This window comes from Cokeromyces recurvatus, assembly GCF_025118155.1.
Source record: "Cokeromyces recurvatus strain NRRL 2243 chromosome Unknown BX663scaffold_1, whole genome shotgun sequence".
Taxonomy (NCBI): domain Eukaryota; kingdom Fungi; phylum Mucoromycota; class Mucoromycetes; order Mucorales; family Mucoraceae; genus Cokeromyces; species Cokeromyces recurvatus.
Genome location: NW_026251387.1, coordinates 2055855 through 2075554, shown reverse-complemented (window position 1 = coordinate 2075554; position 19700 = coordinate 2055855). Strand labels below are relative to the sequence as shown.

Sequence of the window (19700 nt, the reverse complement as noted above, 5' to 3'; positions counted from 1 at the left end):
AGCTAATAATTTATCAAAACGTCAAGTACATTAAAGAGCGAATCCAGAAGTTAATCTTCAGATCTATTCAAATAAAGGTTAGCTTAAAGAAAGTAATATTAACGAGTTTTTTTTTTTTTTTTTTTTTCCTTTAACATTTTTCCCTTGTGTGTGTTTTTTTTATACAGGTTCTGACAAATTTAATGTATAAAACACTCATGCTAAATTGACTATATATTTGAATAGATAATTACTTTTTTTCTTCTGTGACAAAAAGACGTATAAGAGAAATGAAATCAAGCAAAAATGACGTTGCGAAGAGAGAAAAAAAATCTTACATAATATAGATGCTTATTAAACAAAAATTAAGAGATTTTCAACTTTTAAACTTGTAAAGACTAAATAATATTAAATTAGTACAGAATATTTATTAAACAGGTATATATGCGCATATTAGTGTATATATTGAATATAATAGCTGAAGAGTGAGCTAAAAATTGTAAAGAGTATTAAAATATAATATTTCCCATATCACTGTTAGCTTAGTATAATAACATATGATAATCAGAAAAGAAATACAGTATGCTACACAACACAGTCACCATTTTTATATTTATATGAATACATTCAGCATTTTTAACTTGTTACTTTTTCCTCCCATCTTCTTCCTCTTCTTTTATTTTCCTCCCTTTTTTCTTTTACAAGATATCCTTCTCCCCCCCTTTTTTTTTCTTTTAAAAAAGAATAATAATAATGTCATTATCTGCAGCAAAATTAACCACCACAACTAATGACAATGTAATAAAAGTCATTCCTGAAAAAAAGCCAATTTCATACCAAACATTATTACTTGGTGCAGGTAATGTATAGATATAAGAATAAAGGCTTTAATATATATATGTATAAACTAATCAGCTTTTTTTAAGGCTTGAATCTATTTGAAACTTCCTCTTTGGGGCAACCATTTGAAGTTATGAAAACACAAATGGCAGCAAATAGAGGACAACCAATGTGGCAAGGATTAAAGGCAATCTACGCTAGAGGTGGTGTTCTTGGTTTCTATCAAGGCCTAATCCCATGGGCTTGGATAGAGGCAAGTACAAAGGGTGCAGTTTTACTATTTACAGCGGCAGAATTAGAACATCGCTCTACTGTTGCTGGTGCCTCTCCGTTTGTAGTAAAGTTATATACATAAAAAAAAAAAAAATTGTGGGGAAAATTTTTGTTTCACACTTAAAATTATAGGCTGGCATTATTGGTGGTATGGGCGGAGGTATTGCTCAAGCATATAGTACAATGGGCTTTTGTACATTTATGAAAACTGTTGAGGTCACTAGACAAAAATCAGGTAAAAAAAAAAAAAAAAAAAAAAGAGTAATTTGTAGTATTTTTATTTATTTATTTATTTATTCCTTCCCTCTAAAAAAAATAAATAAATAAAAAAAAAAAGCTGGCACTGAATCTACATTTAAAATTGCTGCAACCATTTTTAAAAAAGAAGGTATTCGAGGTATTAATAAAGGCGTAAATGCAGTTGCGCTTCGTCAATGTACCAATTGGGCTTCGAGATTTGGATTTGCGCGATATGCTGAAGATGCCATTGTTAAATATAGACATGGTGAAAAAGGATTAGCTGATAATATGGACAAGATATTGGCTTCTGCTTTTGCAGGTGCTTTGTCATGTTGGAATCAACCTCTTGAAGTTATTCGTGTTGAGATGCAGAGCCAAGTGAAAGCAGAAGGTCGTCCCGATAAAATGACAATTAGTAATGCTACAAAGTATATCTACAGTAAAAATGGTTTGAAGGGATTTTACCGAGGTGTGGTTCCTCGTATTGGTCTAGGTATTTGGCAAACCTTAGTCATGGTCGCATTAGGTAATATAAAAAATAAAATAAAATAAAAACGCTTATATTAATCTGTTTTTGTATGCAGGTGATTACTTCCGTGCTCGTTTGTAAAGTAATGCTATGGTTGTTAGATAAAACATGTAAAGATCTGTTTTACTATTCAACATGATAATAAAACACTCTTTTTTTTATGCTATCCTTCTTATATAATAAAAAAGAAAAAGTGGAGCATTTATCTCATTATAAACACTAAAGCAAAACTTTTATTATACTATTAAAGTACTTTATAATTTTAATCAAGCTTTTTGGCTTTATATAAAACAATATAAGCTGTATGCCAATCACCACCGCCATCAAGACGTTCAATGTCAGCATCACGAACAACAGAAACCTTATCATCATCAAATTTATGCCATTCATCTTCTGCCTTTTTAACCCAAGCAATATAATGACCTGAATCAGCAGATCGACCTACATGAGTCAAAACAGCAACAAGCTCGTATTGACCTGTAGGATTACAACCAATATCCTTAATTAACTCTGGATCTAAATAATCTTCCCAATTCACCTTTTCATCCTCTGTATCCATATTTGTATTGCTGCTACTGCTGCTGTTATCATCATTATTCATCTTTCTACGCTTTTCTTCTCTTTCTCTAGCAATCTTTTTATCTTCAATTTCTTTCAACTTTGCTTTAGCATCAGTAAACTTTTTCTGAAGTTCAAGTGTGCAAAGTTCAGTAGCATCAAATTCAAGTGGGAACTTCACTTTACGTAAAATTTTGGCTTTTACTTGCTCTTGAGCTTTCCAAAAGAAGCGTACAAATTGAACAGGTAAATATTGAGGAAGTCTACTGATACGTGATTTACGTTGATATGTAGCTGTACGATTCAATGTAGGCGATGTTTTCTCAATTTGTTCATTTAAAGAATCCAATATACCATGAATCATATAATTTGTCTCTATAAATAAGAATTTTCCAAATTACTATTTATCAACTCTATTTTATTTTATAATTACTTTACCTATAGAAATATGGCAGCTTAATTTGTTGAATGTATCCGTAGTAACTACTTTTTCTTCCTCAGGAGCTTCTATACATGTAGTCCTTTTGAGTAAATAGAATAGTTAGATAACTGAGGTTATGAATTATGAGTCATTTAACAATACATACTCTGTTTGTAATTGGCCTGTCATATAGCGTTCAATAAAGTTCTTTTCATCTTCCTCTTTAGGCAGCTTTGTTTTCAAAACTGATACAAGCTCACTCCAACATTCTTCTGCATCTTGTTGCATAGGAATACCTCCTTGACCAGTTTGAGAAAATTGTGGGAAAGATTGACGAAGCATCTAAACGATAATAAAATTTTAAGCACTTTTTTCTACAAAAAAAAAAAAAAAAGGTGTATATATATCTTGTTACCTGCCAGAAGATCAAAGGAGGAAATCCACTAGGAGACTTGGTAAGATTATTGAAAAGATCACGAAGACTAGCTATAAGATTACCACGATTATCCATACCATTTATTCCACCTTTATAATTCTCCAGGGATGATTGAAGTTCAGGCATAGCTTTCATGCATTGCAAAGTAGCATTCTAATATCATATATGTATAAGGATATGTTGTATTATAAATATATATGTAATTTACCATATAACATGTATTACCAAGATTTTCCAATCCAGCAGGAATGTCCAACTATTTTATTATATTAATAAAACAAGGTATTATTTCGATTATATATATTCACTTACAGCCTCAGCTACTTCAGCTTCTGTCATGTCTTCTAAAAATTGAACAGGTTTTGGAGGAGGTTTAGGAAGCTCACCTGCTGTGCCCATCATCATAAAGCTATGACCCTAATTTATATAAAGGTCGAGTTAATTTTTTTTTTCATTTTTTTTTTTTTTTAATTTTTAAATGAGTTGCTTACTTCTTTTAACCCCAACTTATTTAAATCAGTATCATCCTAGTTAAATTAACAAAGCGTTGAATTAAACATTTATTTTTATTTTATTTTTTTTTTAAAAAAAAGAAAAAAAACACTCTATTTTTCTTATACTCTACCTTTAAAATACCACCTTTAACTAAAACCTTTTGACGTTCAGGAGGTACACCAGTTTGTGAATAGATTTGTGTTTTGAAAAGTTCGGGTGATTCGTCAGTATCTAGAGCATTGTTGTTGTTTATAAGAATATAAATAAATTATAATTTTTCTTTTTTTTTTGTTGTACCTAGTTCCATTTCGAACTTTTTTCCACTCCATTTAACTACGACATTAAGTTTAGGCATTTTGATTTCTTGATGTTAAATTAAGCAAAAAAAGGAAAGAAGTATAGATTATATAATACGTATAAGCTCTATAAATGTAAAATTAATATTTAAAACACAATGACGCGCGTACTAAACAAATTTATTTTACGAGGTGAAAAAAAAAAAAAAACTCAGATGGATTCAGACTACATGAAAAACAAAAAGAAATTCTCAAACACAATAAAATAACATTTACGCAATAAAAACAAACTGATTCACCACGCACACATCATTTAACACAATGATATGTATATTATTTTATAGACAAAATAGATATTCCTTTTTGAATGTGATAAGTATTTTTTTTTATAGATAAAATGAACTCATTTATTTAGAAATCTTCTTCTTTCTGCCGACGTCTATCCCAGCAAGATTCTGTAAATTCGGTCCAGTCAACACAACAGTTGTCGACTGTTGCCACCATCAACCATGCTTCAATGATATAAGAATTCGTTGATTCATATTCAGTCTCCAAAGGGCTTTTTCTTACCTTACTTTTGGTTTTTAACCAACGTTCTTTAATTAGATTTAGAAATAGTAAGTAGTTGGGAGGGAGGAGGAGAAAAAGAGACTTGTATCTATAAGCATTAACGGTGTCAGTAACGGATTTCAAGTGATGTACTCGACAATTCTCCATGTCTATAAAATGACCATTTTTACCTCGCTTATCTAAAATATCTATCACAGTTTCTACACATTTAACAATATGAAATGCTATAATTCTTCTCATAAATTTCTGCTTTGATTGTAAGCTTTTCTTTATTCTCCTTTTAATGAGACCTTCTTTCATTTTTTTCCCCTCAGTGTTGCTCTTCTTGAGTAGCTCGACTTTCAAAAAAAAAAAAAAAAAAAAAAGCCAAAAGACAAAATAGAGTCGATAATGCTAATATCTATACTATATTTTTGGGTAAGTACTTTGACAGTTATGAGTACCCTAACCCTCGATCAAACTTTACTTTTCATTACTTGAGAATGAGAACCAGTCTCATCAACAAAGATGTAATTCTTTTTTTGAAATTAATACTGACATGCTTCCAATTCACTAATAATATTATAACGTAAATCATTGATATAAGGAGTATCTCTTTCAAGAGTAATAATTTGCAAAAACTTCAAAGGATTAACAGTTTACATATGTAGTCTACACAAGATCTTCTTACATTTGTTAAAGAATACTTTGTCTTTCCCATCTGAACAATAAACTCCTCTCTATTTTTATCCCTGTTATTTTGTGGGCCTAAATCCACTGCCACAATACGTAGAATACTTATATTTGTATATGTACATTGCTATTCGTATTATAAGAATCTCTTACTGCCGACTTGTGTTATTCTATTTTGAAGTTATATACATACATACATATATATATATATATATATATATATATATATATGTAGTAAATTACTTATTTATAACAAATTCGAGTATTATTTGATAACGTTAAGCATAATGACTATTCTATCTCACAAAGATATAGTTTATACATAATTGGCATGCACAAAAAAAAAAAAAAGGTCATTATCAAAATTTGCTTGCTATGCTATTTATAAAAATTTATATGAAGATAACAAAATATAATTCAATAAATGCAGGTTTACAATATTTATATATATAAATATACAAATATATGACCAAGGAGAAAGACTGACTAATGATTCTTAGAAATAGTTAAAAGGCCTTGTTATATATCATTACTAGATTTCATGATTTACACAGATTTGTGAAAATGGAACAAGCTAGGATATTAACTTAATAAAGTAAACTGTTGACATTAATACGAATAAAACTCTTAAAGGGAACCTGAAATAGAGCGAATAAATAAATAAAAGAATAAAATAAAATAAATATTGATAAAAAAAAGAAGTACAGGATTAGTCCAAGAACATTTAAATATGTTCATTTGTTACCCTATAATAAGAATTCATTGTTTTCTGATCTATCTCTATTTTATACATTAAAATAATTGGATAGTATTTTAAATACAAACTCCATTTATATCTCGAGCTATCCAACTAAATTCCGTATATAGCCATATTTAAGGGTGTCTATTAAACATATATAAGAAGAAGAAGAAGAGAGATATCCCTTTTCTACTTCTTTTATTAATTTATTCATTCTATTCAAGAACACTACTAAGCCTTAGAGTAAAAAAAAAAAAAAAAAAAAAAGGCTTCTCCAGCAAGAAATTCAATGAGAAGTCAGATTATAATTATTAAAGCATATTCAATATTATTTTCAACAGTTTCTTCATTATTTCATCCTCCCATTATCCCTAATATTTAAATGGCATTTTTCCCAATTCGTATCAATAACAATAACACTATGGTAACAGATAAATCATTATCACCAAGACAAATTGCTAATAAAATGTACACACTTGCCATCAAGAAGTTAGATAAAGATAATAGAAGGAGCAAACCTCAATATTCAGTCCGAGAAAGGCTTTTACTAACAAATACAATAATAGTAGCCGAAGAGTTTTTAAGAAAACCAGTCAATCGTTTAAATCGTAGAGTGTTAGCCTTTGAAGATGACCAAAATGATAGTCAGCCAATTTCTAATCACAAGCCATTATTAATACATCAGTCTAATACTATGAATGAAAGGAAGAATGAAAAACTAACAGTAGAAGAGTATCGACTATTATCAAAAAATGAACAACCACAGCAGCAACAATGGGTAGCTGTTCATTGTTATAGAGCAGTAGTTGCTTTTAATAATAATACTTGTGACTCGTTATCTACCACTGAAGAAGTTTGTAAACCAATGACTAACATGTCCATTTTAATACCCCCTCACTCATTGACTATTATGTAATAAACGATAATAACAATATATTGTTATTTCATGAGGTATTTATTTGCTCTCCTTGCATCATTTATGCATGTATATTGAATATAATAATATATTTCTTGGTATCCGCGGAAGAGAGGGAATTTAAGCCAATAATAGTCATGTATAACAAGTTTTATAAATATAAAACGTTATGATAAATCGCGTAAAGATTGTCATTAATGTGAGTAAAAGTAATATACTGTGTTGTTTTAATAAATGATACATGTGTATATTATTCTTCTTCATTATAATTTCCTGATTTTGTATAAGAAAAAGTCATCTAAATAATAATAGAAGGCTAATCTAATGTGGCAGAATGTTCATGTCTATTATTAGTCGCTGTACATTAGACAAGCAATTCATAAAAGACATACAGCTACTATTTAGAAATAATGACTATTTTCTCTTTTGGTCATGAAGCCTAGTAAAGAAAACCTTCCTATCTAGAGTTTATATATATTTGCTTCTATTTATTTCTTATCATGCAGTTTACTACTACGACGATACTATAAAATGTGTCTATTTTCTATCATTTTAAATATATTTCTTTTTTAATGATGTAGTAGTATTCACTTCACCACAACGATTGCATGAATGCCATGTCCGGTTTATATGCCTTCCTTTCTCCCCGGTGCGGAAATAAACTCCGACAATGTCAGAAGGCTCAGTTGTTTTTTTTTCCTTGCGCCAATCCCCACTACTGACATACAAAATCATCTAAAGCCATCTGCAGTAAGAGGGACCTCCTTCTTTACTTTTGACAAAAAGGTAAATAATAAGATTCATCAATCTAGAATGAACATTAGTAGGAAAGGAAGGAAAAAAGAAAAAGGAGAGATGGCCGATTGATATTTAGAGGATAGATGGATTCGAATAAATTCACAAATATATTTTTATATATAAATGGAAATTTGTCAATTCGCGAATCAGTAACTTGAATCATTTTAGCACGCCCATTTTCTCTACTATTTGTTCATTCTTATTGGAGAGAGAGAGAGAGAGGAAAAGAGCTTGGAGATGACGAAGATGCTAAAGCTTATATTTTAGTATTTTATAGATCACAATGGCCAAGTCCAAGAACCACACTAACCACAACCAAAGTAAGTTACAAGAAATATAGATAAATCTGGGCATATTCTTAATTTAAATTATAATAAAAAAAATAGACAAGAAGGCTCACCGTAACGGTATTAAGAAGCCCGCTGCCCACAAGTATCGTTCTCAAAAGGGTGTAAGTCATCTTTTTTTTTAAAAAAAAGAAAAACAAGCAAAAAACAAAATAATTTTAGCGCCAGAATAGAAAAAATAATGTGTTTTTATATATTTAGTTGGATGCCAAGTTCCTTCGTAACCAACGTTTCGCTAAGAAGGGTACTCAAAGAGCTCTTGCTGCTGCTGCCAAGAACTAAATAAAAGTGCACCATTTTTCTTTTTATTTTCTTTTTTTTTGGAATCGTTAAGAAAAGAATACAAGAAAGTCAAATTTCTAAAGTAAATCATTAGTTTGAATGAAATCATCAATTTTAACGATCAACAAAACAAAAAAAAAAATAAAAGGATTGGACTTTGTACATTTTTTGATCTTTATGAAACCTGTCATTCTTTTTTTTTTTTATTGTATATAATTTTTGTTCTTTATAAGAGATAGTAGTCATTAGTACTCGATACTCTAACAAATGAATATTAGTTTCATCATTTGTTGATTGATATCTTAGTTAATTACATTAGTTTGGCAGTGTTCTTTTACGCCTTCAAATACTTTTAATAATTTTCGTCTTGCGCCTAAAGCATTTACGCCTTTTGCTTTTAATCCTTCCTCATCTAATTTAACTATGTCTTGCCATTTCATTTTTCCGAAAATATCATTGTATTTATGTAATCTTAAGCTTTTCATCCACATTGTAGTATCTATTTTAATATACAATATTAAGTATATTATCTATCCAGTATACATAATTCGTATTGTTTACTACCTTCTAATAATCCCATATTAACATATTTATACTTGTTATTAAAACTATAACTATAATGTCTCTTATTTTTAAAATTATTGATATCTGTAGTTTCTTCTTTTCTTTTATGTTGCTTAAAATAATTATTAACAGCATCCTTATTATCGATCGTATCTCTCTTCATATGAGTGTCGGTAGTAGTAGAATGAATACGATTATCAAAAGTAATGTTGCTACTATTATCAGAAATGACTATTGATTCAGGAGGATATTGAATGCTTGAATAGTATTTATAATCGGTAGTGCTGCTTTGAGTCTTTCTTGGTTGACTCACTTGATGATGATGATTATCATTTTTCCTTGTAGACAGAACAGAACAGATTGATAAAGGCCGTTTCCAATCTTGTTTCTTACTCTGATCTGAGACTGGTAATAATAATAATGATGATGATTGATTATTATCTGTCGCTGCAGCAGGGAATGATGTCCACGAAGTATTAGAAAGTGCATCTATTGAAGAAGATCTTCTTTTAGAGGAAGTATCTACAGTTTTGTCAAATACTGAGCTATCTTGTCTTTGTAATAAGTTTAACCAAGAATTTTTTGAGAAAGTAGGTTGTTCGTCATTATTATACCATGAACTACTGTCATCAAATATTCGACTTAGCTTGTCTATATTATTTGAAGAGAATGAATGTGTGCTATCCTTTTTTGACGTATAGGCGGTAATAGATGAAAATGATAGATTAGCTTGTTGATTTACTATATTATCAAAATCCATAAAAGAGTGTCTAATTAGTACCAATATGTAATAAACGTCTTATGATTATAATCAACTATATAAGTGTATTACTTTTGTTTATCATGAGGGGATTTGATGGACCTGATTCTTTTAGCAAATTTTGTATTAAATCATAAAAAAATTTCAATTGTACTGGATTTGCTTGTTGAAGTAAGGTGTAGATTGTAGCTGTTCTTTGTGATTCTTTCAAGTAATCATACCAATGACTAATATGATTTAATTGTTCTTGAAATAACTATATATGTGTATACATATCTGTAAATCTACTTTTCTCGTAATACACTTTTTTTTCCCTCCCCCTTTAAAAACTTATATTTATAATTATACCTGATCTAATGCTGTATGTTCTATTTCTTCAAAGATATTTCTATATTGTTGAAGGTCATTAAACCAATAAGATGGGTTATCAACTACATACATACATACATATATATATATAGTATTAGTATACTATCTATTCTATACAATTGCATATATAAACACATATATTACTATCATATAATTTTTGTTCATCTATAGTTACTAGTGAAGACTGAAGAGGTAGTGAAGCTGTTGATTTATAAGAAGGATTAAAATCTGAAGAACGCATAGTATATGTTTATTAAAAGTATGATATATGGAATGAATGTGATAATTATATTTTATGTATCTTGTTTATTCATATATTTGATAAAAAAAAATGAAAGAAAGAAAAAATATATGCATTTACGTGAATGATCTGTTGAAATAAAAGTATTAACTTTTTTTTTTTTTTTTTTTTTTTTTTTTTTTTTTTTTTTTTTTTAGGAAATTAAGGGCAGCAAAAATAACGTTAAAATTAAAAGTTATACATGCATGCATATTTGTTTTAAGCAGCAACTATGATTACAATTTAGACTTATTATTCTCTTCTACAAAAGAAGACCAATCAGCTGGCCGCTTAGATACAAATGCCATAATACCATAAGCAGCTTCTTCTGATTGCATCATGTTTAAATAGGATTTTTGAACCACTTCACGAATACGAATAGCAGAATTCGTATCTCCACCAGATTGAATTATGCTAATCAATCTTTTTATATCTGTCATAGCGCCAGGTGCTGATTCTAACAGCATATTTGCATAGGACACGACTTGATCATCTAATTCATCTATCGAATTTGCTACATAACTTAAACAATTAGATATTTCTCTAACATTAGCTCGTCTTCCTGTTAACATATATTCACGAGCCTTTTGAGGCCCTAATTCAGGTACAACATATTGTGAAATAATGGCAGGTATAATACCACGTTTGACTTCTGTTAAGGCAAAATAAGCATCTTGGTACGCTATTCGAATATCAGTTGTAAACACTAGACCGACCCCACCACCTAGACATGGTCCGTTAATTCTTGCAATGATAGGCTTGGGAAATCGATAAAGTGTTTCAAAGACTTGAAGTCCATTCATAAAAGATTCTTTTACAGCCTTTTCTGAGGAGGATCTATTATCTGCCGCCATAGATAAGTCCATACCAGTACAAAAAAATTTACCTGATCCCGTCAAAACGAGTACTCGAACTTCAGGATCATTCTCTAACTGTTTCAAGTATTCAATTAAAAGTTTATTCATTGTAGCTGTTAATGCATTTCCTTTCTTTGGACGATTTAACGTCAGTGTGGCAATATGATTTTTTACTGATAATAACACTTCTTGTTCTGGCATTAGAAAAATAAATGATAGAAAAAAAAAAATATAATATTACGAGGAAAAGAAAGAAAGGGAAAAAAAAAGTTGCATATGCTCATGTGATTTGAACTTATTACTACATATAAATTCGTATACATTTGGACAACTTTAGTTACACTATAATGTTAATAACCGGCTATTCGTGATATCTTTTCTATATGGTATTACGTTTATGTTGTTATCCTTCTTCTTCTTCCCTACAATTTTTACCTCGGCCTTTTTTATATTGTTTATTATTTTACTATCGCCAAAGCATGCTTCAGGAACAATTATAAAAAGTTGAAACCAATAAAGTAATTAAAAGGTATTTTGCTTCTTTTAATACAAAACGTTTAAAGATTTAATATATTCATTTGATATATTATAATATACTAATTTACATTCATATAATATATGAAAGTCAAATATACAATATATAATGACAATACTTAAATTATCGAAGGAAATAAATAATATAAAAAGGAAGAGGAAAGGATATCAAAGGGTATAATATATATATATATATATATATATATATATATATATATTAATCTAATCTCCCATAATCATTTGAATTATCATGCTTTTAGCAGTTATGAAGTCACCTTTTGCAGATGTTAGAAATTCATTAATGTAATCGCGATCCATTCTAGGAAATAAAATACATAATTCATCTAATACTATCTCCCATTCTTCAAGTGGTGATTTTATTTGAACATCATAGTGTTGCGAGCGTCTTGCTGTTGCCTTATAGCCATAATGTTGAGTTTTTATAGGAGGGGGTAGAGGTGTTCTCCAATTAGACTTTCTAATATTTTCAGTATAATGATAGCTCTTATGATCCATATCTTCAATATACTCATCATTATCATCATATTGTCTTCGAGTATCATTTTGATCATAGTATGAATAATGATTATTTCTCAGAGTTCTTCTTTTATCAAAAGAATTGCTTTTTTGAGGAGAGATGGAAAAGCCATCATTATTATAATAATCAAAATAGTCATCGTCATCATAACAATAGGATCGTCGAGAAGAAACTGGAGTAACGCTTCGTCTTTTTGAAGTATAATGCATCATGGGCTCTGGTGGTAAGCTTTCATTTATACTACGGCGATATCCAGACTTGCGTTGATTGCTATACTTTTCTTTGTTTTCCTTTTTCCTCATCATAATTGGAATATGAGGACTTTGGTAATAAGAGTCATCTACTACAGTCATATTCATGGGTCGACGTGGATGATAATCTGCTTCTTCTTCTTCTTCTACTCCAATATGATGCATATTATCATACCTTTCTTCATCTTCATTGGAATAATATTCATCATCATAGGGAATAGGTTCTTCAAAATAGGATGGATGATTAAAATATTTAGGCTCTTGAGAAATGCTCGATTTTTTCAAGATAGAAACAGGTTGTGAATTAGACTTTGTTGGAGTCAAAGGACAATTGCTGCTACTATAGCTTTCACGAGGAGAAACCCCATGAGAAGAGTATTGTAATTCAGTTTGAAGAAGATGATGATCACTATTAGAGTATTCATCTTTTGGTTGTTGATGGCTATTAAAATAATCATCACAGTCTTCTATATCCTGACTATTGATGGCAGAAGGTGACCCTACAAGCAGTTTTTGTTGTTGCTCATAGCTAGTATCTGTTGGTGAATGCAGAAATGAAGTAGTAGAATTAGCAGGTGAGATAGATAAGTTACTACTATATCTATGATGTAAATAAGGAGTAGATTTACGTAATAAATCATCTCCGAGTTGCAATTGTTGAGCTCTTGTGTTCTCTGACATTGATGTTGATTTTGTTGTTTTACGTTTAAAGATACCTAAAAATTTTTTCGGTTGTCTTGGTGGTGGAGTATAACCTATTCAATGACATAGTAAATAATGATGTTATATGATAGATGGTTATATAATTACCAAACCAAGCATCAGGAGGTCCCTTTTGTGTTTGCTTAATGATCCAAGGAATCAAATTCGTTTCTATTTGCATGCAATCAAAGTATGCATTATCTATGTATATTCATAAAGAAGAATATTATAAGCTTTCTTTTCTTTTTTTTTTTTTTTTTTTTTTTTTTTTTTTTTTTTTAATAATTCTTACTATAAAGATCAATTCTTTTTTGACGTGATCCGATTTGTTGAACTTGTTTTCTACGTAAAGGTACATGAACATGATTTTCCATAGGTACATATTGATCATCTTCCAGATGATTATCTTGATGAGTTCTTTGATGTATATCAAGAAACTTATCATCATCTTGATCCCAACTAGATTCGTCTTCTTGCTGGCTAGGTTTAGTAGTATCGTTCATAATCTGTCGTTCATAAGAAGGGCTTCGTTGTTTAGGTTTGCATAGATGAAAGGCTTCTAATAATGAGCTACAACTTGTTTTTCGTTTATGACCCTCAGAAGGTGCTTTTAGAGCATCACTATCATCTATTTGATATTCTTGATACATCGAGTTTCTACTAGATTTCCTAGATAAAGGAGATAAAAGTTGCTTAAAGTCTTCAAAAAAGGAAGATGCTCTACTGCTAGGTCTTGAAGGGGTAGGACTAGGAGGTTCTAATGATGCAAAATTTACGTTCATAGATGGCATACTTTTTCTACGATGCATGTTTGGATTACTATTAGGTGATAAAAGGTTATTGTTGCTAAATGAATGCTTTAGTTTATCTGCTACAAAATTAAAAACATTGTTTCCTTCAAAGGTAAATGATCGTGACCTAGTTCTCTTCTTTGATGCACATTGAGTACAAATATTCATGGTACTATCATAAGAAACAGATAATGAATTGTGCACTGTTGGATCATAAGGAATAATTTTGTTACATTTATAGCATGTTAAGATAGTATATTGATATGGATTTTTCTCGACAAGTCTATTGAAAATTTAACTATATGTTATACATGTAATCAAATTTAGACTTACTCTTCTTCTATTTCATCACTGTCACTTTCTATTAAAATAGGTCTTTCAAATGAGCAGTCATTCATATTGGCTAGTTCTTGTCGATCTGTCATTTCCTTATTTGTTTGCTTTTCTTTTTCAGGAACAACTTGACAATATTCAACATCTTTTTCAAACTGTTCAAAAGGAACGTCTATTCTTAAAATGAAAAATGTTAATGCGAGTTCATTTCTTTAACTTTTCGTTGTTTTTCTTTCTTTCTTTCTTTTCTTTTCTTTTCTTTTTTTTTTACAATTTGAATATTATCACCTATTAAATGCTCTATTTGATTATACAAGTCTTCTACTGTATCTTTTTTTTTTTATTTTAAATAAAAAATGATAATTTCAATATGTGTATTTTTTTCTTTAAAAAAAAAAGGTTTTATCCTGTTTACCTAATTTATCTATCATTATATCTAAGATTTTATACACATGTATATATATTATTAAAGAGAAAGAGAGAAACAAAAAATAAAGTAGATGAATGTTTAAATAAAATAGGTTAAAAAAACATACTTCCAAATATGGATATTTTTAATCTACGATCACTTGTTGCAGGCATTAATACGATTAAACATTTTTTTATTTTTATTATTTTTACAATAAAAGTTTTATACAAATTTATTCTGTCTTCTTTTTTATATCTACCTTATCAACAACAGTTTCAAACTCTAATTAAGAGATTTTAACTATGAGGAAATCAAAAAATACGTCCAAACCAATGTTCCTTAACCATGGTAGAAAGAGTATTTTTACTACAACAGTTGGATTAGATGCCAAAAATCATACTTTGATACGCTGCACAACGAAAGAATATTATCAACTTACAAGATCAATTAAATATCTGGCTAGTTAACGTGAGCGAAAGAAGCAAGCAGAAATAGACAAACTGAAAACCAAGATACTACCACTCAAGGCAGCTAATAATGATTCTTACGCCGCATGCGTTACTTCTATGCTAGTTCACTTGAATGTATTATTTAACTTTTACGGCTATACAACTGTTAAAGACTATTTTTTTTGAAGGTTTAACAAATAGAAGCACCTCCTATATCAGGAAGGAAAAGGAAAGGTTTCTTTAGTTGCTTTTGAAGCCGAGATGTTCGGAAAAGACCTAGTCCAGTTGAAAAGAACTGCTGTGGAGTGACAGGCATTTTGTGGAGAGCATTAAAGAAGCGGGAGATACAAGGAGGTCTTATTATAATAACAATTAATAAATATAACACCTCCAAGATTTGTAACCATTGTCAAGAAAAGTGCCTGAAATTTGCAAAACATGTTCGCGGTGATAGTGTACAGGTATGTAAAACCTGCAACACACTTTGGTAGCGAGATATAAACACTTTAAAAAACATGATGGTGATCTCCCTGTCATTATGGAAAGGAAGCGGTAGACTTACTGTTTTCTTTAAATATATATAAGCTAATAAACAACCATCAATCGCTGTAAAGTAAACAGCGTATTGAGGATATTTAGATTATTACAGGTAAAGCTTTTAAAAATATATGAATTAAGTTTTTTGTCTGAAAAACTAAATTTTCTCCATTATACGTTCATCCAAAAAAATAATCAACAATGTCCAAATTCAAACAAAAAATACTGCAAGTTTCCATCACCTTAGATCATTGTGCTTTTAAGCAGCTTCACCAGCAATTTTTACAAGATGGTTTTGATCACCTTTGCAATAATATCAATTCTAAATTAATCTCAGCGTGTCGTCCTTCTTTGGAACAGGATCCAACATTATAGTTACCAATGACTTACAATGAGTGCAGTCAAGTCCTTTGTTAGCCTCCATGTGATGTCCTTCGGCCGTGTCCTTATTGTCCATATGAGGACTTCACTCCTGAACACTTAATTCAATGTCTCCATATGTACCGTCGGTTTAATATGCCGCTAACCATTGATAATCTGATTTCCTTTTTCCTTGACCAGTTGCCTTTAGAAATACCAAAGTCTCCACAACTAACTTCACCTTGACTAGTTTATTGACAAACTATTTGTATCATTTTATATAAAGTGGATTATCTGTTTCATCAAACACCTCTTCCCCTCTTCCCATTAATCCTGGTATCAAACTGATATGTTGGCTATTCCCATAATAGACTAGTATATTCATACTGTTTTTTATTTCTTCTTTTCTTCTGACTTTTTTCACTTTTATTCTTACGAGGTTTTTGTTGCCTCTTATTTTTGGAACTGATTAGGGCAACACAGCATAATAATAATTGTTACGTGCTCATTGGCCATTTTATTTTATTTTATTTTATTGAATAAATAAATTCTTTTAATCGCATCATAGAAAATAAACTCCACCATACCAACTCTTCCAACAAATATTTTTTATTTTATTTTAATTTTTATTTTTATCTTATTTTTTTTTTTCTTTTTATCTCTCCTAATCTTGGTTAATTACAAAACAAAATGAATTTTGACGAAATCGAGGAACAAGTAAGACAATGATGTTTATTGCTATTTTTCATATTTCTAAGTGTTCGTATTTGTTTTTATTTTTTACTTTTTTTCATTAGGATGGAATTCGTTTCTCCTGGAACGCTTGGCCATCCTCACGTACCGAAGCTACCAAAGCAGTTGTGCCTATTGCATGTTTGTACACTCCTTTAAAAGAACGAGAAGACTTTATCGAAAGTCCAATTTGGTACGAGCCTGTTACTTGTAAAGCACCTTGCCGAGCCATCTTGAATCCTTATTGGTAAATATTTATGTACATAATAATAAAAGTAATGTAATTAATTTTTATAATTAGTCAAATTGATGTTCGCGGTAAACTTTGGATTTGTCCTTTCTGTCTTCAGAGAAACGCGCTCCCACCTCATTATAAGGACATTTCTAATACTAATCTTCCTGCAGAGCTTTTACCAAAATATACAACTATTGAATATAACTTGAACCGTGTTGCTCAAATTCCACCCATCTTTTTATTTGTTGTCGACACTTGTCTTGAAGATGAAGATCTTAAGGCTCTTAAAGAATCTTTAATTGTCAGTCTAAGTTTATTGCCTGAATATGCGTGGGTTGGTTTGATTACATTCGGTACAATGGTATGGTTTTTTATTTATTTAATATTTCACTTTTGTTTGTATGAAATGCCGTCTTTTTAATATATATTATTAATATTGCTAGACTCAAGTTCACGAATTAGGTTTCTCTGATTGTCCTAAATCCTTTGTTTTCCGTGGAACAAAAGAATATGCTGCAAAGCAAATTCAAGAAATGTTGGGTTTAACTAATAATTCTGCACGTCCCCTTCCAGGTCAACAACCTAATCGTCCCGGTCAACCTCCTCAAATGACTATGGCTGCTAATAGGTAAAATAAATAATAATAATAAAAAAGGACTAAGAGTATTCCCCTCTCTCTCTCTTTTTTTTTTATCTGTACAGATATACTAAATAGCATTTTTCCAAAATTAGATTTTTATTACCTGTAAAGGATTGTGAATTTGTTTTAACATCTATTTTGGAAAATCTCCAACGTGATCCTTGGCCTGTCGCTGATGATAAGCGTCCTCAAAGATGTACTGGTGTTGCCATGAGTGTTGCTGTTGGCCTTTTGGAAACTACTTTCCCTAATACAGGTGCTCGTATTATGCTGTTTAGTGGTGGTGCTGCTACTGAAGGTCCTGGTATGGTAGTTAGCAATGAATTAAGAGAGCCTATTCGTTCTCATCATGATATTGAAAAAGAGTCTGCTAAACACTATAAGAAAGCTACGAAGGTAAATGTTTAAACAAAAAGTGGAAGAGAGATTTTTTTTAACTCTTTATTTTTTTTTCCTTCTTCCTTTAGTTCTATGAATCACTCTCAAAGAGAGCAACTCAGAATGGACATACGATTGATATTTTTGCTGGTTGCCTTGATCAAATTGGTTTATTAGAAATGAGATCTATGGTTAATAGTACAGGCGGCTTTATGATTTTGGCCGATTCATTTAATACAGCTATTTTCAAACAAAGTTTCCAACGTATATTCATAAAGGATAGTCAAGGACATTTACAAATGGGTTTTAATGCTACAATGGATGTTCAAACTACTCGTGAGCTTAAAGTGTGTGGTTTGATTGGTCATGCAGTCTCTGCGAATAAGAAATCCACCTATGTAGGTGAAACTGAGATTGGTATTGGTAACACTTCTGCTTGGAAGATGTGCTCCCTTAACCATGAAACAACTCATGCAGTTTACTTTGAAGTTGTTAACCAACCTTCTGTTCCTTTCCAACCAGGATCTCGTGGTTTGATTCAATTCGTTACTCATTATCAACATTCAAGTGGTCAATTCCGTCTTCGTGTCACTACTGTCGCTCGTAATTTTGCCGAAGGACAAAGTCCTGAAATTGCTAATTCATTTGATCAGGAGACATCTGCTGTCTTAATGTCACGTATTGCAGTCTTTAAGGGTGAAATTGATGATGGACCCGATGTTTTACGTTGGTTAGATCGTATGCTCATTCGTCTCTGTCAACGCTTTGCTGATTATCGTAAAGATGATCCTCACTCTTTCAGATTATCTGAAAACTTCTCTATTTATCCTCAATTTATGTTCCATTTAAGACGTTCTCAATTTTTACAAGTATTTAACAATTCACCTGATGAAACTGCGTTCTATCGGTAAAAGCATATATAATATATTTACATAGGATTAAAGAAAAAATAGTAACTCTTTTTTTTTTTTTACTTTAGTCATACCTTGAATCGTGAAAATGTTGATTCATCGCTTATTATGATTCAACCTACACTCACATCTTATAGTTTTGATTCAGATCCTCAACCTGTATTATTAGATTCTATTTCTATTCGACCTGATGCTATTTTATTGTTGGATACCTTTTTCCATATCTTAATCTTCCATGGTGAGACAATTGCACAATGGCGTAATGCAGGATATCAAGATCAGGAAGGATATGAGAACTTTAAGCAACTATTGGAAGCTCCTGTTTTAGATGCTCAAGATTTATTAACAGAACGATTCCCTGTTCCTCGTTATATTGTTTGTGATCAAGGTGGATCCCAAGCTCGTTTCTTGCTTTCCAAATTGAATCCTTCTACTACTCATACTTCAGGTAGTCCTTATAGTGCCCCTGGTGGTGCTGTAGTTCTTACAGATGATGTTAGCTTACAAGTCTTTATGGAGCATTTGAAGAAGTAAGTTAAAATTATAATTTTACACATCTTTTTTATAATTATTAAACTTGTATTATAGGTTGGCTGTTGCTGGTGCTTCTTAACTTTTTTTTTTCTTTCCTTCATTATATTACCAACAAAATAAAATAAAATAAAAAATAAAATAATAA

The 19700-nt window shown here is 30.4% G+C and overlaps 10 protein-coding genes across 10 annotated transcripts; 5 read left to right on the top strand and 5 right to left on the bottom strand.

Annotated features, from left to right (window-relative positions):
- Window positions 1–622: 622 nt before the first annotated feature.
- Window positions 623–2078, top strand: BX663DRAFT_493540 (mitochondrial carrier domain-containing protein). Its single transcript, XM_051525377.1, has 5 exons — window positions 623–838; window positions 906–1156; window positions 1225–1327; window positions 1430–1858; window positions 1917–2078. The coding sequence occupies exons 1-5, from the start codon at window positions 733–735 to the stop codon at window positions 1940–1942; spliced, it is 915 nt and encodes a 304-aa protein (XP_051388244.1). The 5' UTR covers window positions 623–732; the 3' UTR covers window positions 1943–2078.
- On the bottom strand, window positions 2063–4220 carry BX663DRAFT_493537 (uncharacterized protein). The gene is made up of 9 exons (XM_051525376.1): window positions 4069–4220; window positions 3902–4002; window positions 3768–3803; window positions 3589–3693; window positions 3485–3532; window positions 3256–3429; window positions 3007–3182; window positions 2858–2940; window positions 2063–2794 (listed from the first exon to the last, which is right to left on the bottom strand). The coding sequence occupies exons 1-9, from the start codon at window positions 4124–4126 to the stop codon at window positions 2124–2126; spliced, it is 1452 nt and encodes a 483-aa protein (XP_051388243.1). The 5' UTR covers window positions 4127–4220; the 3' UTR covers window positions 2063–2123.
- A 258-nt stretch (window positions 4221–4478) lies between these two features.
- On the bottom strand, window positions 4479–6072 carry BX663DRAFT_482460 (uncharacterized protein; the record flags this gene model as incomplete). Its single annotated transcript, XM_051524431.1, has 6 exons — window positions 4479–4786; window positions 4808–4975; window positions 5176–5257; window positions 5308–5413; window positions 5463–5479; window positions 6055–6072. The coding sequence occupies 6 exons, from the start codon at window positions 6070–6072 to the stop codon at window positions 4479–4481; spliced, it is 699 nt and encodes a 232-aa protein (XP_051388242.1).
- Window positions 6073–6274: 202 nt separating this feature from the next.
- BX663DRAFT_493535 (uncharacterized protein) lies at window positions 6275–7081 on the top strand. Its single transcript, XM_051525375.1, has one exon. The coding sequence runs from the start codon at window positions 6431–6433 to the stop codon at window positions 6962–6964; it is 534 nt and encodes a 177-aa protein (XP_051388241.1). The 5' UTR covers window positions 6275–6430; the 3' UTR covers window positions 6965–7081.
- Window positions 7082–8029: 948 nt separating this feature from the next.
- BX663DRAFT_493531 (ribosomal L29e protein family-domain-containing protein) lies at window positions 8030–8575 on the top strand. Its single transcript, XM_051525374.1, has 3 exons — window positions 8030–8082; window positions 8149–8213; window positions 8311–8575. The coding sequence occupies exons 1-3, from the start codon at window positions 8046–8048 to the stop codon at window positions 8389–8391; spliced, it is 183 nt and encodes a 60-aa protein (XP_051388240.1). The 5' UTR covers window positions 8030–8045; the 3' UTR covers window positions 8392–8575.
- A 9-nt stretch (window positions 8576–8584) lies between these two features.
- BX663DRAFT_557404 (uncharacterized protein) lies at window positions 8585–10520 on the bottom strand. Its single transcript, XM_051531765.1, has 6 exons — window positions 10229–10520; window positions 10064–10146; window positions 9788–9971; window positions 8956–9696; window positions 8706–8890; window positions 8585–8651 (listed from the first exon to the last, which is right to left on the bottom strand). The coding sequence occupies exons 1-6, from the start codon at window positions 10323–10325 to the stop codon at window positions 8637–8639; spliced, it is 1305 nt and encodes a 434-aa protein (XP_051388239.1). The 5' UTR covers window positions 10326–10520; the 3' UTR covers window positions 8585–8636.
- An 80-nt stretch (window positions 10521–10600) lies between these two features.
- On the bottom strand, window positions 10601–11230 carry BX663DRAFT_528727 (ClpP/crotonase-like domain-containing protein; the record flags this gene model as incomplete). The annotated part of the gene is made up of 1 exon (XM_051530182.1): window positions 10601–11230. One exon carries the CDS (start codon window positions 11228–11230, stop codon window positions 10601–10603), a length of 630 nt encoding a protein of 209 aa, XP_051388238.1.
- Window positions 11231–11863: 633 nt separating this feature from the next.
- BX663DRAFT_25950 (uncharacterized protein) lies at window positions 11864–14829 on the bottom strand. Its single transcript, XM_051521899.1, has 5 exons — window positions 14786–14829; window positions 14371–14700; window positions 13539–14320; window positions 13355–13447; window positions 11864–13299 (listed from the first exon to the last, which is right to left on the bottom strand). The coding sequence occupies exons 2-5, from the start codon at window positions 14460–14462 to the stop codon at window positions 11978–11980; spliced, it is 2289 nt and encodes a 762-aa protein (XP_051388237.1). The 5' UTR covers window positions 14463–14700; window positions 14786–14829; the 3' UTR covers window positions 11864–11977.
- Window positions 14830–16200: 1371 nt separating this feature from the next.
- Window positions 16201–16371, top strand: BX663DRAFT_424619 (uncharacterized protein; the record flags this gene model as incomplete). The annotated part of the gene is made up of 1 exon (XM_051522444.1): window positions 16201–16371. A coding segment is annotated over one exon (171 nt), but the record flags the coding sequence as incomplete, so codon positions are not given.
- Window positions 16372–16740: 369 nt separating this feature from the next.
- Window positions 16741–19689, top strand: BX663DRAFT_493521 (protein transporter SEC23). Its single transcript, XM_051525373.1, has 8 exons — window positions 16741–16842; window positions 16923–17104; window positions 17159–17453; window positions 17536–17720; window positions 17825–18128; window positions 18200–19017; window positions 19090–19551; window positions 19610–19689. The coding sequence occupies exons 1-8, from the start codon at window positions 16816–16818 to the stop codon at window positions 19632–19634; spliced, it is 2298 nt and encodes a 765-aa protein (XP_051388235.1). The 5' UTR covers window positions 16741–16815; the 3' UTR covers window positions 19635–19689.
- The last annotated feature ends 11 nt before the right edge of the window (window positions 19690–19700 follow it).

Excerpts from the sequence above, each read along its gene's own strand:
- BX663DRAFT_493540 (XM_051525377.1), top strand. The coding sequence starts at position 733 with ATGTCATTATCTGCAGCAAAATTAACCACCACAACTAATGACAATGTA. Across the intron at positions 839-905 it reads AACATTATTACTTGGTGCAG|GCTTGAATCTATTTGAAACT; the intron begins GTAATGTATAGA and ends GCTTTTTTTAAG. Across the intron at positions 1,157-1,224 it reads CTGGTGCCTCTCCGTTTGTA|GCTGGCATTATTGGTGGTAT; the intron begins GTAAAGTTATAT and ends TTAAAATTATAG.
- BX663DRAFT_493537 (XM_051525376.1), bottom strand. The coding sequence starts at position 4,126 with ATGCCTAAACTTAATGTCGTAGTTAAATGGAGTGGAAAAAAGTTCGAA. Across the intron at positions 3,804-3,901 it reads TTAAAGGTGGTATTTTAAAG|GATGATACTGATTTAAATAA; the intron begins GTAGAGTATAAG and ends TAATTTAACTAG. Across the intron at positions 3,183-3,255 it reads CTCCTTTGATCTTCTGGCAG|ATGCTTCGTCAATCTTTCCC; the intron begins GTAACAAGATAT and ends ATTATCGTTTAG.
- BX663DRAFT_493535 (XM_051525375.1), top strand. The coding sequence starts at position 6,431 with ATGGCATTTTTCCCAATTCGTATCAATAACAATAACACTATGGTAACA.
- BX663DRAFT_493531 (XM_051525374.1), top strand. The coding sequence starts at position 8,046 with ATGGCCAAGTCCAAGAACCACACTAACCACAACCAAA. Across the intron at positions 8,083-8,148 it reads CCACACTAACCACAACCAAA|ACAAGAAGGCTCACCGTAAC; the intron begins GTAAGTTACAAG and ends TAAAAAAAATAG. Across the intron at positions 8,214-8,310 it reads AGTATCGTTCTCAAAAGGGT|TTGGATGCCAAGTTCCTTCG; the intron begins GTAAGTCATCTT and ends TTATATATTTAG.
- BX663DRAFT_557404 (XM_051531765.1), bottom strand. The coding sequence starts at position 10,325 with ATGCGTTCTTCAGATTTTAATCCTTCTTATAAATCAACAGCTTCACTA. Across the intron at positions 10,147-10,228 it reads TGAACAAAAATTATATGATA|TTGATAACCCATCTTATTGG; the intron begins GTAATATATGTG and ends GTATGTATGTAG. Across the intron at positions 9,972-10,063 it reads AACATACAGCATTAGATCAG|TTATTTCAAGAACAATTAAA; the intron begins GTATAATTATAA and ends ACACATATATAG.
- BX663DRAFT_25950 (XM_051521899.1), bottom strand. The coding sequence starts at position 14,462 with ATGACAGATCGACAAGAACTAGCCAATATGAATGACTGCTCATTTGAA. Across the intron at positions 14,321-14,370 it reads AGTGATGAAATAGAAGAAGA|ACTTGTCGAGAAAAATCCAT; the intron begins GTAAGTCTAAAT and ends AATTTTCAATAG. Across the intron at positions 13,300-13,354 it reads ACCTCCTGATGCTTGGTTTG|GTTATACTCCACCACCAAGA; the intron begins GTAATTATATAA and ends GTCATTGAATAG.
- BX663DRAFT_493521 (XM_051525373.1), top strand. The coding sequence starts at position 16,816 with ATGAATTTTGACGAAATCGAGGAACAA. Across the intron at positions 17,721-17,824 it reads ATGACTATGGCTGCTAATAG|ATTTTTATTACCTGTAAAGG; the intron begins GTAAAATAAATA and ends TTCCAAAATTAG. Across the intron at positions 19,018-19,089 it reads GATGAAACTGCGTTCTATCG|TCATACCTTGAATCGTGAAA; the intron begins GTAAAAGCATAT and ends TTTTTACTTTAG.